The sequence below is a fragment of the Coregonus lavaretus genome (assembly GCF_964263955.1).
Source record: "Coregonus lavaretus genome assembly, chromosome: 32".
Taxonomy (NCBI): domain Eukaryota; kingdom Metazoa; phylum Chordata; class Actinopteri; order Salmoniformes; family Salmonidae; genus Coregonus; species Coregonus lavaretus.
This window is the reverse complement of record NC_140019.1, coordinates 36,414,504-36,428,685: the sequence shown is the minus strand read 5'-3', so window position 1 is coordinate 36,428,685 and position 14,182 is coordinate 36,414,504. Positions and strand designations below refer to the sequence as shown.

General features: G+C 43.4%; 1 protein-coding gene across 1 annotated transcript; it reads right to left on the bottom strand.

Moving 5' to 3' along the window:
* Window positions 1–1,846: 1,846 nt before the first annotated feature.
* On the bottom strand, window positions 1,847–14,120 carry LOC311107972 (uncharacterized protein). The gene is made up of 20 exons (XM_084150604.1): window positions 14,077–14,120; window positions 12,041–13,051; window positions 11,585–11,646; window positions 11,286–11,324; window positions 9,595–9,692; window positions 9,126–9,190; window positions 8,647–8,763; window positions 7,590–7,715; window positions 7,238–7,420; window positions 6,948–7,072; window positions 6,233–6,842; window positions 5,885–6,011; window positions 5,562–5,704; window positions 5,337–5,465; window positions 5,137–5,259; window positions 4,905–5,035; window positions 4,436–4,736; window positions 4,061–4,220; window positions 2,617–2,732; window positions 1,847–2,436 (listed from the first exon to the last, which is right to left on the bottom strand). Exons 2-20 carry the CDS (start codon window positions 12,830–12,832, stop codon window positions 2,377–2,379), a joined length of 3,507 nt encoding a protein of 1,168 aa, XP_084006730.1. The 5' UTR covers window positions 12,833–13,051; window positions 14,077–14,120; the 3' UTR covers window positions 1,847–2,376.
* Window positions 14,121–14,182: the final 62 nt, after the last annotated feature.

The window sequence follows — 14,182 nt, the reverse complement described above, 5'->3', positions numbered from 1 at the left end:
CTGCAGAAACATAATGGTGAAAGTGTAGGGTGTAAGTTCTTGTCTGCCACCCTCCTCCACAGTTAGCATGGGGATATGGAGGTGCAAACAACACGGTCTGCAGCCAGGGTCAGTTAGCCTACAATGTACTGATAGCAAGTGTGGAGAGAAGGGCCCAATTCAAATAGTAGTCAATTGAACTGTGTTCAGAATCAGAATGTTAGGTTTATATGAAAGAAACAGGAAGAATCATTTTCAAAGCATTGAAGAGAGACAACTCACAGAAAAGGAGGGAAATGTACAGTAAAGATTCAGACGTGAATTGACCTCATACGAAAGTAGAGGAAGATACTGTATGTCATAGCCAGAAGAGAAGATAGATCAAACATGGGTTAATCTTCATAGAGCAAGGACAATGCTCACACTTTATCAGATGACCAACAATAGGCCGAACTGAAGTTTGGACAACTTGACATGAATGAAAAGAGCTAAAATGTGTAGCTACTAGGTTACAATGAGCAGTGGGGTTTGTGATAAAAAGGGAATTTGGATCCAGTCTCTGGATCAGAAGACTATTACATCAAGCTATAGCAAAGACAAGAGTATAGCGAATGTATCGCAACATTAGTTATTTATCTTCAAAGCAAGTTGCTAGCTAACACGAGATGCAGCTAACCGCAAGACCTTTTGTCTGTGCTGCAGCCAAAAACATTTGCACTCAGTGTGTGAATATTTGCTGAACTCTGTGCGTATTAGATATAAATATATAAAAACGTTGTTTGAAGATGATAGTAGCTAACTAAATGTTAATATGCAACAGCAGAATCACATATGCGCAAGGCCTCTGGCCTAGCTAACTTGCGAAGCTAATTTGATGGCATCTAGCTGCATGTTTTCATGACGAGATGTACATTATACTACAAAAAAAATAGGAGTTCTATGAAAACAATATATCATTGTCATTTGTAACGTTAGATATTTTTACAATCAAAACGAAGGTTTTCCGAGGTTAGGGAGCTCAGGTTTATTGTCCTTACCTGCGCAGCGGGGGACTTCACGCGGCGGTAACGCTGTAGCGAGCCAAGGAGCATGCGCCGTGGTCACGTGGGAGGGTCAAACCATTCGTTCCATCTCTGACGTAAACAAACACACTCAGCCGCCATTACTTTCCACTGTCTTGGAAGGAAGAGCAACTGACACTTCCAGCTTTGAACCTTCGCCTGGTAATTTGACCGTTATATGACATTGATGTGGTCCATATAAAATTAGAAATGAGTGTCCCTACTTGCTGGTTTTAGCCTTTATATCGAGTCGTCTTAACAAAAAGGCAGACAACACGTTTCTGTAGTTATCATTTTGAACTGTACTGTGTTTTTCCCACGAGTCGTTGATTGTTTATTTCTGTCTTATTATTACTGTGTTCTGAAATATTGTCTTATTCCTGTTGGTCCGTTTTTGCAGATATAGCTAACTTACCTCATCTTTGTTACACCAAAATGAAAGACCCAAGTCGCATCAACAACACCCCAAGCCTCAGCAACATCGAACTTATCCTACATGGACAGTTCATCAATGATGACAATCCCTTTGCTGAATACATGTGGATGGAGAACGAGGAGGAATTCAACAGACAGGTCCTCTACTTATTCTGTCAATTGATGACGTACTAGATTAGGTAGCTAGTTCATGTTATTTTTGCATGCCTACACCACACAAAGAAATACCTATTTTTGTAATAGTAATGTATCATTATTTATTTTATTTACAGTGTTACGAAGAGGTGGGTGTCTAAACTATTTTGAATGCTTTTCCCCCAGATTGAGGAGGAGCTGTGGGAGGAGGAGTTCATTGAGCAGTGTTTCCAGGATATGGAAAATTTCTGGGATCTTTTATTTCAGCTCATGGGACATGGGACCAACACTTTACATGTTGCGTTTACATTTTTGTTCAGTATACTTCCTCCTCAACCAAGCAATGCAATTATCTGAACGTCTGCGTGGGAGGCACCTATTAGTTCAAATTATCAACCAAGCTCCTTTCTTTAGACTCTGGCCCTAATATAACTGGTTACATTATTTATTATCTCTACATCACAACAGTTGGCGAACATTCAAAAAGACCAGCATCTGAGACTAAATACAAAATCAAAAAAATGTATATTGCGCTTACATTGAGCAAGACGAGTTGTCAGAAAACATTAAAACAAAACGCCATACATTCTCCAGATTAATTCATAGCTGGTTCCTCCTGGTTAAAAGTTACAAAAAAGTTACAAAGCTGTATAGCTAAACATGAAAGCCAAAAAAGAAACTGCTGAAACATCACCTCTAGGGTTAACTAACTAACTCTATCCATCTAACTAACTAACTCTATCCATGCATGAACACTTGAAATGTCCTACACAGTCTTCATCCCAGTGGTGCTTTGAGCTTTGGCCTTCTCTTTTTCCAGACGTTTCTGATAATAAAACAAGGACAGCATTTTAAGTTTCAGAGCATATAGTTTTTTTTCTCTTATGCTGAAAACTGTTTGATACCAAGCGAGAGACGTATTGGTGTGTTTTGTGTTAGTTCCTTAAAATGACTGCTTAGATATATTGGCATATCTGCTAATTGACAATAATAAATGTATGTTTACCTTGAGTTTTTGGTAGTGAGATTGACTGCTGCAGTGGACCTTCTTGGCTGTCTCCTCGTTGGAATAGAACAGGAAACAGACCCTACAGTAGTAGCCCATCTTCACATATTCAACACCTGCAATCAGAGAGAGTCACTATGATGTTTGGATATAATGTATGAAATATACAGTACATATATAGTTCTAATGTTGTTCATGTTTTAGAGAAGACAAGAAAAGGAAGGAAAAAATCTAGTTATTCTACAGTGCATTCGGAAAGTATTCAGACCCCTTGACTTTTTCCACATTTTGTTACGTTACAGCCTTATTCTAAAATTGATTAAATTGTTTTGTTTTTTCCCCCCTCATCAAAATCTACACACAATACCCCAAAACTGAAATATCACATTTACGTAAATATTCAGAGCCTTTACTCAGTACTTTGTTGAAGCACCCTTGGCAGCGATTACAACCTTGAGTCTTCTTTGGTATGATGCGACAAGCTTGGCACACCTGTATTTGGGGAGTTTCTCCCATTCTTCTCTGCAGATCCTCTCAAGCTCTGTCAGGTTGGATGGGGAGCGTCGCTGCACAGCTATTTTCAGGTCTTTCCAGAGATGTTCGATCGGGTTCAAGTCTGGGCTCTGGCTGGGCCACTCAAGGACATTCAGAGACTTGTCACGAAGCCACTCCTGCGTTGTCTTGGCTGTGTGCTTAGGGTCGTTGTCCTGTTGGAAGGTGAACCTTCACCCCAGTCTGAGGTCCTGAGCAGGTTCTCTCTGTACTTTGCTCCGTTCATCTTTGCCTCGATCCTGACTATAGTCTCCCAGTCCCTGCCGCTGAAAAACATCCCCACAGCATGATGCTGCCACCACCATGCTTCACCGTAGGGATGGTGCCAGGTTTCCTCCAGACGTGACACTTGGCATTCAGGCCAAATAGTTCAATCTTGGTTTCATCAGACCAGAGAATCTTGTTTCTCATGGTCTGAAAGGGACCTTCAATGCTGCAGAAATTTTTTGGTACTCTTCCCAAGATCTGTGCCTCGACACAATCCTCTCTCGGAGCTCTACGGACAATTCCTTCGATCTCATGGGTTGGTTTTTGCTCTGACATGCACTGTCAACTGTGGGACCTTATATAGACAGGTGTGTGCCTTTCTAAATCATGTCCAATCAAATGAATTTAGCAAAGAGTCTGAATACTTATGTAAATGAGGTATGTTTTTTTTATTTCTAAAAACCAGTTTTTTCGCTTTGTCAATATTTGGTATTGTGTGTAGATTGCTGAGGATAGAAAAAAAAAAATCCATTTTAGAATAAGGCTGTTACCTAACAAAATGTGGAGAAAGTCAAGGGGTCTGAACACTTTCCGAAGGCACTGAATATGTTATTAAAAAAGCTCTTACTGAACACATAGAAACCCTTTTCCCTCTAAAGAGCATTACATCTGAGCATGTCCTTACCCACTGGGTTGTTAGGCTCATAAGGCCCCAGAGGAACAGGGCTGGTTGATGAAAGCTTCCCCTCAGCCTGGGATGGTGTGCCAGCAGTCTCGCCGTTCTCCTCGACGCTCCTCACACTCACTATGGAAATGGGCGTCTCGTTGTCCTCCATTTTGATGTTCTACAGCGTAGAGCAAGAGAGAGAGTCCCTTTAGCTAATACCTTTACATCCAAAATGGTGTCATAATCCCCCATCAGATCATCCTGGACATTGAGGGATTGCTGAGGGTGACGGCGCACTACTTTTGGCCAAAGCCCCATTGGACTGTGACCAAAAGTAGTGTGCTATAGGGAACAGGGTGCCATTCCAGAACAACCTAAGCCAGATAAACTTACCATGTCAGTGTCCATCTCCTGTACTGCCGAGTTCTCAGAGGGTTGACCGTGTTCCCCGTGGACCTCCTCCTCCTTCCTGACCTCACTCTGCTCAGTGGACGTCTCCACCATCTTCTCCTTGTCTTCCTTCTCAGGCTCGTCTGCCGTCTCCTCTCTGGACTTCTTGACCGGAGGTTCTTCATCCTGCTTGGCTGAGCTTTTGGCTGCCGAGCTCCTGTGGGAGCTTGTTTCGCTCCCCGATCGCTCCCTCTTCGACGTCCTCTTCTCCTTCTCCTCGGAGTCAGGGGCTGGTGGTCGGTGTCTAGTGTGGGGAAAGAGCATTCCATTTCAATTCAACTTTATTGTCCCTGAAGGGCAATTTGGTTTTAGCACATTACATACGAAGAGCAGCATCTTAGTAGTGAGAAAAATAACAGGCTGAAGTGTACAACGCTCACAGCAAATACACCAACTGTTTACTTTGACTCACCCGTATTTGAGCTGTTTGTACTTCCTGCTCACGTACACCGTTAGTCGCTTGCCTTCGAATTTAGGGGGCGTGTCCTTGTAGGTCTCAGCCATTCTCTCGGCGTCCTCTCCACGTTCCATCTCAATGAAACACTAGAAATAAAATAATGATTTCTACCGTATCCCACTCATTCACCCATGAGGCATTTTAAGAAGCTCTGTAGCAGAAGAGAGAAAAACAAATATTTCATTACCTCATTGCGAGATCTGTTCAGGAAATAGCGTCTCACTTTGCCGAACGGTTCAACGATTTTCAGGAGGGAGGCATCAGAGGATTTGAAGTGAGGAATCTGTCCCACGTATATCACTCTCCCACTCTGCAAGAACAGGAAACATTACAAACAACTTCTACTGTAGAAGGCTGGCAAACTGAATCTTCAGGTATGGAGCTCACCTGAATGGTTGCGTATGTCTGTGAATGGTAGATTTTCACAGATTTCCCACACACAGTTGGAGTTACATTCCCACTGTAGAAATTGACCATTGCTTTCGCCTCTTCTTCCGAAGTGAGTTGCAGAAAGGCCTAGATTCACCAACAAAAAAAAGATACACAATGGTTAGACGTTGACGTCCATCCTACGGTTTTTGCTTCACTGTCAAATCAATCAACCAACTTTACCTCAGGTCTCACGTCAAGCACCAGGTGTCGAACTACTGTCCCGAAGGGTTTGGCCAGGGCCAAGATCTCATTCAGAAAACCATAGGCTCGTTTAAATCCCACAACATTGACCACTCTCAACCCCCCAATTTTCTTAGAGCTTCCTGCAGAGCGAGAGAGAGGGAAAATTACACAACTGTTCACTTTTCCAACAACAGTTGTTGTAGCCTATTTCATGTGGGCGACACTGTACCAATGGTTTTCAATTCCACAGACACTGTCATCAATCATCCTAAATTAAATGACCATATATCATGCTAGAGGTTGAAGTTAATGTTGTTTACCTGAAGAGGAGTATTTTTCTTTGGAAGAGGAGTCCTGTCTCTCCAAGTCCTCGTCCTCTGCCAGCTCATCCAGAGTCACAAAGTCATCCATGTTCTCTGGGAAATCCTGCTCCATACTGCCCTCCTCCTGACGGAAAGACACAACAACATGTATGTCAACATACGGTAGTTACATATTCTAAATATATGTTTACAATATGAACAACAAATCAGAAAAGGCAGATAAGTCATTGTGCTCAACAGAACTTTGTCTCAAACTGAACAAAAACACAAGAGTAGCGCCAACTTGTAAGCAAAGACAAATATAATATTTTCTTGAACTATAAATGTTTTCTGTTGTTGACCTACCTGATCTGCAGGTAGCTGTTCCTCATGCATCTCCGAGCTCTCTGCTGGCTCTGCCGACGGCATGTCATCCTTGTCCTCGGTCTCATCTGTAGCGGCTTCAGTTTCCATCTGTTCACTCTCAGGCTCTCCCTCCGCTTTCTCCTCTGGACCAGGCACAGTCCCCTGCTCCACCTCTGCCCCCTCAGCCGTCTCTGCGACGTCACTGCTGCTCAGAACCTTGGCAGCGCTCGGAACGTCGTCTGAGTCCGGAGCCGGTTCCTTCTCCTCCTGGGACTCAAGACTGGTTTTGGCAGCAGTCTCTGGGTCTTCCGTCGCGGCTTCAGCCTTGTCTGCTGACGGCCCATCATCACTTGGACCCTGGTCTCCCTCTCCTTTGTACTCCTCAGCTTCATCTCCCTCCATCACACCAGCCACCTCGTCACCTGAGCCCACTCCCTCTCTCCCTGCACCGCAGTCCTCTCCTTTTGGTGGTTCCTTCTTGTCCTCTTTGGCTTTGCTGCTAGAGGAAGATTTGGTGCTCTTGGAGGAGGAAGCTTTGTCTTTGGGCCCAGTACTACTGCTGCTTCTCCTCCTCTTGTCATCCATCAGATTGTTGGAGCGATTATTCACACTGTTACAGACAGACAACAATCAGTCCAGATACCTCTGTGAAAAAAAGGCCAACTAAGTCCTCTACTATGATAATGAAGCACTGAATCACTCTGGGAACTCTTACTTTAAGGTCTTGTACTTGGTACAGATGTTTAAGCGGACACCCTTCCCATGGATGGTCAGTGGATTCAGAGTGTAGTACTTCACCAACATCTCTGCATCCTCTGCAGACCCCAGCTGAACAAAAGCCTTGGAAGACGAACGCAAATGATACATTTTAAGAATTCATGACACATCCAGAAATAAAACAATACTGAGAATAATATAATACAAATAATATGTGCAATTTAGCAGACGCTTTTATCCATTCATATGATTTTTATACAAACACAGAATAATAAAAAAGACTTTTACCTGGTCGGTTAGAAACAAGTGTTTCTCCACGACGCCGAAGCGCCGCGCGATGGTGAGCAGTTCCTGCTTCTTCTCGTTCTCATGCGGCAAGTTGGAAAAGAAGACCACCTGTGACTGGTTCGCTGCCTCTGGATCTTTGCCTTGTTTCGCCTCGCGGTTCACCCTCTCAGTTCTGCCGTCTTTCTGTGTTCAGAAAGAGGGAAATATGACGTGTACTGATCTGCATGCACGGTCGCTGCTTGAATTGAAAATCGGTTTGTTAAAATGGTCAGCAAAGTTAGAAACGCATACAGCAGATAAAACTACAGGTAAAACTAATGAAAATAGTTTAATAAGGACATTCCAATATTACCTGAATCACCATGAGTTCTTTGGACAGATAAAATGTGATTTGTTTCCCATTCAACACAGCTGGGTTCTTCTGGTAGTGGTTGACCACATCCCTAGCTTCCTTATGGGTCTCCATTTCTAAAAAGGCCTGTGGAGTAGATCAACGCACCATGAGCCCCGTGGTACACGACCAGTCAGCAGGTGCTCTTATACAACAATGTCAACTGTTTTTCTACAACATTTTCTTCTGTTAAAATGGGGGGGTAATAAGAAAACATTTAAACCTAAGTCTTCACTGACAGTTACTCTGTTATTGAAAGTAGAGTTTGCATTTGTGATACGTTTATTTTCCATTGTACTGTAATACGTTACTGGTTTATTCCTGCTACATAAAATAGTAGGATACCATTTAGCCATCGCTCATTCAATAGCCAACCATGTTCGAAAGTAAATAGACCGGTAGCCTTTGACAGTATGGGTAGACTCCAGTACTGCTGTGCGATTGGAGTGTGACATCATCAAGGCAGGAGACAGAAACACAATGTATTGATAAACAATTTGTCTTTTGCATAGAAGTGTTGGCTGTAGCATTTCCTTTTAAATTGTTCAATAGGACAATCAATCTTGCAGGATGAACAGCCAGTGTTTGGCACACTCTATAGGCTGCATGCATTTTAGTTTAAAAGCCACTGCAAAAGATTAAAAACATTCTGTCTACACCTCTACAGAAATGTGATCAAATTTGCCATTGCACTTTAGAAACTGTCGTGGCCCAGTCCCAACATTTCCAAATCATACTGCAAATGAGGCCGTTTTTGTTACCATAAAAAGTGAACGGAGGGCGTTTTCCAGGAAGGGTTGTAACGCTTGCTCACGAGCGCAGAAATATATTATGGCTCTGATTTATCAATGAAAAACATGCGTATATATGTTGTGTGCGACACTTTGATAAATCCCAATAAATCTGTTGCGCACGCAAATCCTAGAATCGCCAACATACGCCAGAATTGAGTGAGAAATGTATAAATGATGAATGAGGCCCCAGGCCTCTGGCGAGCCGGCACAGTGGTGTGCTCTACCTTGTTCTTGAGGACCAGGTGTTCACACAGAGTTCCAAAGGGTTCCGCTAGGGCGAACAGGGCTTTGTTAGTCTGAGGAGGCCTGTCATACTTGGCCACCACTACTTTGCTTCTGATCTGAGGAGGAGGAGAACAAGTTCAGACAGTTACAAAATAAACAGGTTGAATCCATCACTTTCACACCAAAAAGGCATACCAGAAAATACATTTGATCTGAGGAGAACAGTGTTCAGACAGTCACAAACCAGGTTGAATCCATCACTTTCACACCAAAAGGCATACCAGAAAATACATTTGATCTGAGGAGAACAGTGTTCAGACAGTCACAAAACAGGTTGAATCCATCACTTTCACACCAAAAGGCACACCAGTAAATATACATTTGTTTTGAAGAGGATTTACTTGGTCACTGCATTACAGTAAAGAGATGGTATTTTATCACGATAATATCATGACAAAAAAAAAAAAAAAAAAATTACCTGCTTAGGTACCATAGAATGTTGATGTGCCTTGCCTGGTCCAACATTAGATCCAGCACCACCACCTAAAATACATGATAATAACACAGTGGTTTTATATACGGCTTTTCAAGGACCCACAGTCACTTCAACTACAACATGGCAGTGGCCAGCCAAACAAAAGCCAACATGGATTGCTGTCTTACTTGGTCCATAGACTGTTCACAGAGTCAGGAAGCCAATGTCATTTTAGTGAACAAGGATTATCCCTTTAATGATAATGATTACATGGTAATGAATACAGAAATTCACCAGTAAGTGACAGCAATAAGCATACATTGGCTGTGTCCGAAAAGGCACCCTATTCCCTATATAGTGCACTACTTTTGACCAGAGCCCTATGGGACCCTGATCAAAAGTAGTGCACTATATAGGGAATAGGGTGCCATTTCAGACACAGACGTAATCTTTCAAACAAAAACACCATTACCCCAGCCGGAGCTCACGCGTACTCCTCCTACAGCCATTGGGACTGGTCCCAGGAGACCGGCTGATTGGTTGGTCGTCTCCAGTAGATGAGACCCACCGCTGAAAGGGACAGACAGGAGATTCAGTCTACTATTACACAAGGCTGATTAATCCACATATTTCAAGTGCAACTTCACTTCCTGATTTGGCCTCGTTTTAGGTTTGGTTCATTAAGAAATGCTAGTGGCCACGACTGAATTCAAACGCGAGTTGGTTTCAGGGTGTGGTTTGATGTGGGTGTGGTTCTCGTGTGTCTGTTCGCAGGTGGGAAGAGATAGACAAATTATTTTGACAATTAACTTTAGCCGGCTGGTGTGCGACCCTGGTAAATTTGGTTTCACTTTGGATATGCTGCAATAGTCTGTGCGCCGGGGGGGGCTAAGGTCAGTCTGTTATATCTGGTGTTATTCTCCTGTCTTATCCGGTGTCCTGTGGGAATTTAAGTATGCTCCCTCTAATTCTCTCTCTCTCCCTCCCCTCCCGGAGGACCTGAGCCATAGGACCATGCCTCAGGACTACCTGGCCTGATGACTCCTGGCTGTCCCCAGTCCACCTGGTCGTGCTGCTGCTCCAGTTCCCACTCTTCTACCTCTGGCTATGGAACCCTGACCTGACGTGCTACCTTGTCCCAGACCTGCTGTTTTCAACTCTCTCTCTACCGCACATGCTATTTCAACCTCTAAAATGCCCAGCTATGAAGAGTCGTGATTATTATTTGACCCTGCTGGTCATCTATGAACGTTTGAACATCTTGGAGAAAAATCTGGCCTTAATGGCCATGTACTGTTATAATATCCACCCGGCACAGCCAGAAGGGGACTGGCCACCCCTCAGAGCCTGATTCCTCTCTAGGTTTCTGCCTTTCTAGGGAGTTTTCCCTTGCCACCATGCTTCTACATCGGCATTGCTTGCTGTTTGGGGTTTTAGGCTGGGTTTCTGTATAAGCACTTTGTGACAACTGCTGTTGTAAAAAGGGCTTTATAAATACAATTTGATTGATTGATAGTCCCTAACTAGCCCCTGAGATAGGCTATCAAATTACAAAATGTAAATGAGACAATATTTTCATGTTGCATACCTTTTAGTTCTCATAAAATCCTTTCAATATTTGTACATTAATTTCTACAATTTATAGTTGGTTTGAGGTTTTGAAGTCATTGAAATTTGGAGCTATTGGGATTTTAACATATTGTCCCATGTACATTGTGTAATTTACCGATGGTCCCTAACTAGCCCCATAAGGATATCCAAAGTCGATCCAAATTTACCACAGGCATTACGAACAGGTCGCGTAAAACAAACCCAACCTTCATTTAACTTGTGATGCTGTCACGACCACAAGTCTCACAAAACTCTGTTTTGTACAACACTGACTTTATGACCAAAATTATCCTATTTACACTTTGTAGTACATTTTGACATCAGAATAAATGTTTCACACTCATATCGATGCCACATAGCCTGTTTCTAAATGAGAAGTAGTTTTTAAGGGGTAGTTGCTCTTTAAAATCAAAACACCTGAAAGGTTCTGGTTTACTGTGTTCCTATATTCTTTATCAACTCTTGGGACTAATATTTGCAAACATGTTATAAACAACCGGCGTGTGTGTGAGAAAGAGAGAGCGAGAGTGTGTGCGCGGGAGAGAGACATACCTTCTGCCTGTGGCCATGTGTGGATCCCATTCTGGGTACCTAAAGATCATGGGAGAACATTGGTCAAAAATGACTGGAGGTTCACACACTATTTTATTTTAAGACATAACTCCAAAAAGTTGCTTTCTTCCCACCCCCCCCCCCCAGATACTTTTTCCAGCAGGCAGTGTTAAAAGTTCTACACAGATGTTTCAGTGCGTATCACATTCTTCAGTGTTTATCTGAACATTAGCCCTAACAACCTCGTTGCTAAAAAGGCCTTTACTTAAATAACACAGAACGTTTGAAGAGGAACTTACATCTGCAGGAGGAGCCTCTGGTTTTCTGTATGACGTAATCCATCAGTGTGCTGGTTCCACTCCTGCAAGACCAAGACAAAACACTGGATGAGTGACTGATTTACTGCATACATTACACTGTATACATTAATTGGCTCCCACACCAATTAGAAAGCAAAAGGGGTGATTAAACTATGGCTCTTCAAAAGGAGAAAGAAGCTGAATAAGTGGGGATATGATGCAAATATATAAACAGACTTATGTTGAACCATTACTTAGTGTACTGTAGATTGGCTTTCGTCACTTGATAATGAAAATATATATATAAAAAAAGATTTGATCATAAATTCTGGTCTTGAATTGAAAAAGTGTCCGTGCGTGCACAAGAGCCGCAATCAAACTGAGATCAGAGTAGACGGTGTGTGGATGGATGAAACAGACAGGTAAAGTGGAAAAGGAATTGGAGTTAGTACTCACCATGGTGGAATGCACGTCAAAATCACAAAGAGAGCACACATGGGGAAACATGTGAGGTATGACTCCCAAGAAGTCCTGCACTTTGCCTTGGGACGGGGATCCCATTCTCCTGGTCATAAAGACACTGTCTGCCGCTGAGGGGGGACCCATGCCCATACCGCTGTAGCGATCACGGGAAAGATCTGAATACCACCCTGGATCTCTTCCCCCGCTGCCGTGGCCATAGTCGAGTTCATACCTTCCAGCTGGAGTGTCTTGGATGGAACCGTAGCCCAAGTCTCCTTGCTGAGCGCGGGCCGAAGCTTGCCCCATGGAACCACCCAGTCTTCCAACACGCATGTCATCCCAGTTGTCTCTGCTGGCTCTGTATGAGGGCTCAGGGGAGAGCCCGGACAGGTCCCCTCTAGAGTTGCCTGCCATGCGTCTGTCAGAATCCACCTTCCGGTTCTTAAGCTGCATTATAAGGTGAGGCAAGGTCTCCACACTAATGTTGTCTTCTGGGATCTGTGCCAGCACGTCTAGGTCAGCGGGCGACAGGCCCAAGCTGGCAAACAGCTTCATGGAGTTGCCAATGTGGCTGCCACCACGACGGGACAGCTGCGGGTCATGGTCGCCCTCACCACCACCCATACCTGAGGACATGCTGTGCAACTGTCTGGAGGTTGAGCCATGATGGAGGCTGTCTGAACGCTGTTCATTCATGCTGAAGTTGAGGGTCTCAGCAGCAGCCAGGAGCCCGCGTCCTACAGCAAAGCCTTTCTGAGAGCTATCAGATGGAATCTTCTGGGACATGGCCACCCTCAAAATGGCTGACGTGCTCTAAACTAACTCAACGTGAGACTACACGGCACAAGAACAGAATAAGGAAGCAGTTAAGGGAGGGCCAATTTTTTAAAGTCTTTGATCGAAGGGAAGATTCAGTCAATTCAAAAAGAGACGACGCCGTGGCAACAAGTCAACGTGGATGAAGAAAAGGAAAGCTCTCCTCTTCAACTGATGGAATATGTATTTCTGCAGAAACATAATGGTGAAAGTGTAGGGTGTAAGTTCTTGTCTGCCACCCTCCTCCACAGTTAGCATGGGGATAAGGAGGTGCAAACAACACGGTCTGCAGCCAGGGTCAGTTAGCCTACAATGTACTGATAGCAAGTGTGGAGAGAAGGGCCCAATTCAAATAGTAGTCAATTGAACTGTGTTCAGAATCAGAATGTTAGGTTTATATGAAAGAAACAGGAAGAATCATTTTCAAAGCATTGAAGAGAGACAACTCACAGAAAAGGAGGGAAATGTACAGTAAAGATTCAGACGTGAATTGACCTCATACGAAAGTAGAGGAAGATACTGTATGTCATAGCCAGAAGAGAAGATAGATCAAACATGGGTTAATCTTCATAGAGCAAGGACAATGCTCACACTTTATCAGATGAACAACAATAGGCCGAACTGAAGTTTGGACAACTTGACATGAATTGAAAAGAGCTAAAATGTGTAGCTACTAGGTTACAATGAGCAGTGGGGTTTGTGATAAAAAGGGAATTTGGATCCAGTCTCTGGATCAGAAGACTATTACATCAAGCTATAGCAAAGACAAGAGTATAGCGAATGTATCGCAACATTAGTTATTTATCTTCAAAGCAAGTTGCTAGCTAACACGAGATGCAGCTAACCGCAAGACCTTTTGTCTGTGCTGCAGCTGTGCAGCCAAAAACATTTGCACTCAGTGTGTGAATATTTGCTGAACTCTGTGCGTATTAGATATAAATATATAAAAACTTTGTTTGAAGATGATAGTAGCTAACTAAATGTTAATATGCAACAGCAGAATCACATATGCGCAAGGCCTCTGGCCTAGCTAACTTGCGAAGCTAATTTGATGGCATCTAGCTGCATGTTTTCATGACGAGATGTACATTATACTACAAAAAAAATAGGAGTTCTATGAAAACAATATATAGTTGTCATTTGTAACGTTAGATATTTTTACAATCAAAACGAAGGTTTTCCGAGGTTAGGGAGCTCAGGTTTATTGTCCTTACCTGCGCAGCGGGGGACTTCACGCGGCGGTAACGCTGTAGCGAGCCAAGGAGCATGCGCCGTGGTCACGTGGGAGGGTCAAACCATTCGTTCCATCTCTGACGTAAA

Bases quoted from the DNA above. Each gene is read 5' to 3' on its own strand.
- LOC311107972 (XM_084150604.1), bottom strand. From the start codon at position 12,832: ATGTCCCAGAAGATTCCATCTGATAGCTCTCAGAAAGGCTTTGCTGTA. The intron at 6,012-6,232 runs GTAGGTCAACAA...TCTTTCCGTCAG, and splicing joins AACAGCTACCTGCAGATCAG to GAGGAGGGCAGTATGGAGCA. The intron at 4,737-4,904 runs GTGAGTCAAAGT...TCCCCACACTAG, and splicing joins TACAAACAGCTCAAATACGG to ACACCGACCACCAGCCCCTG.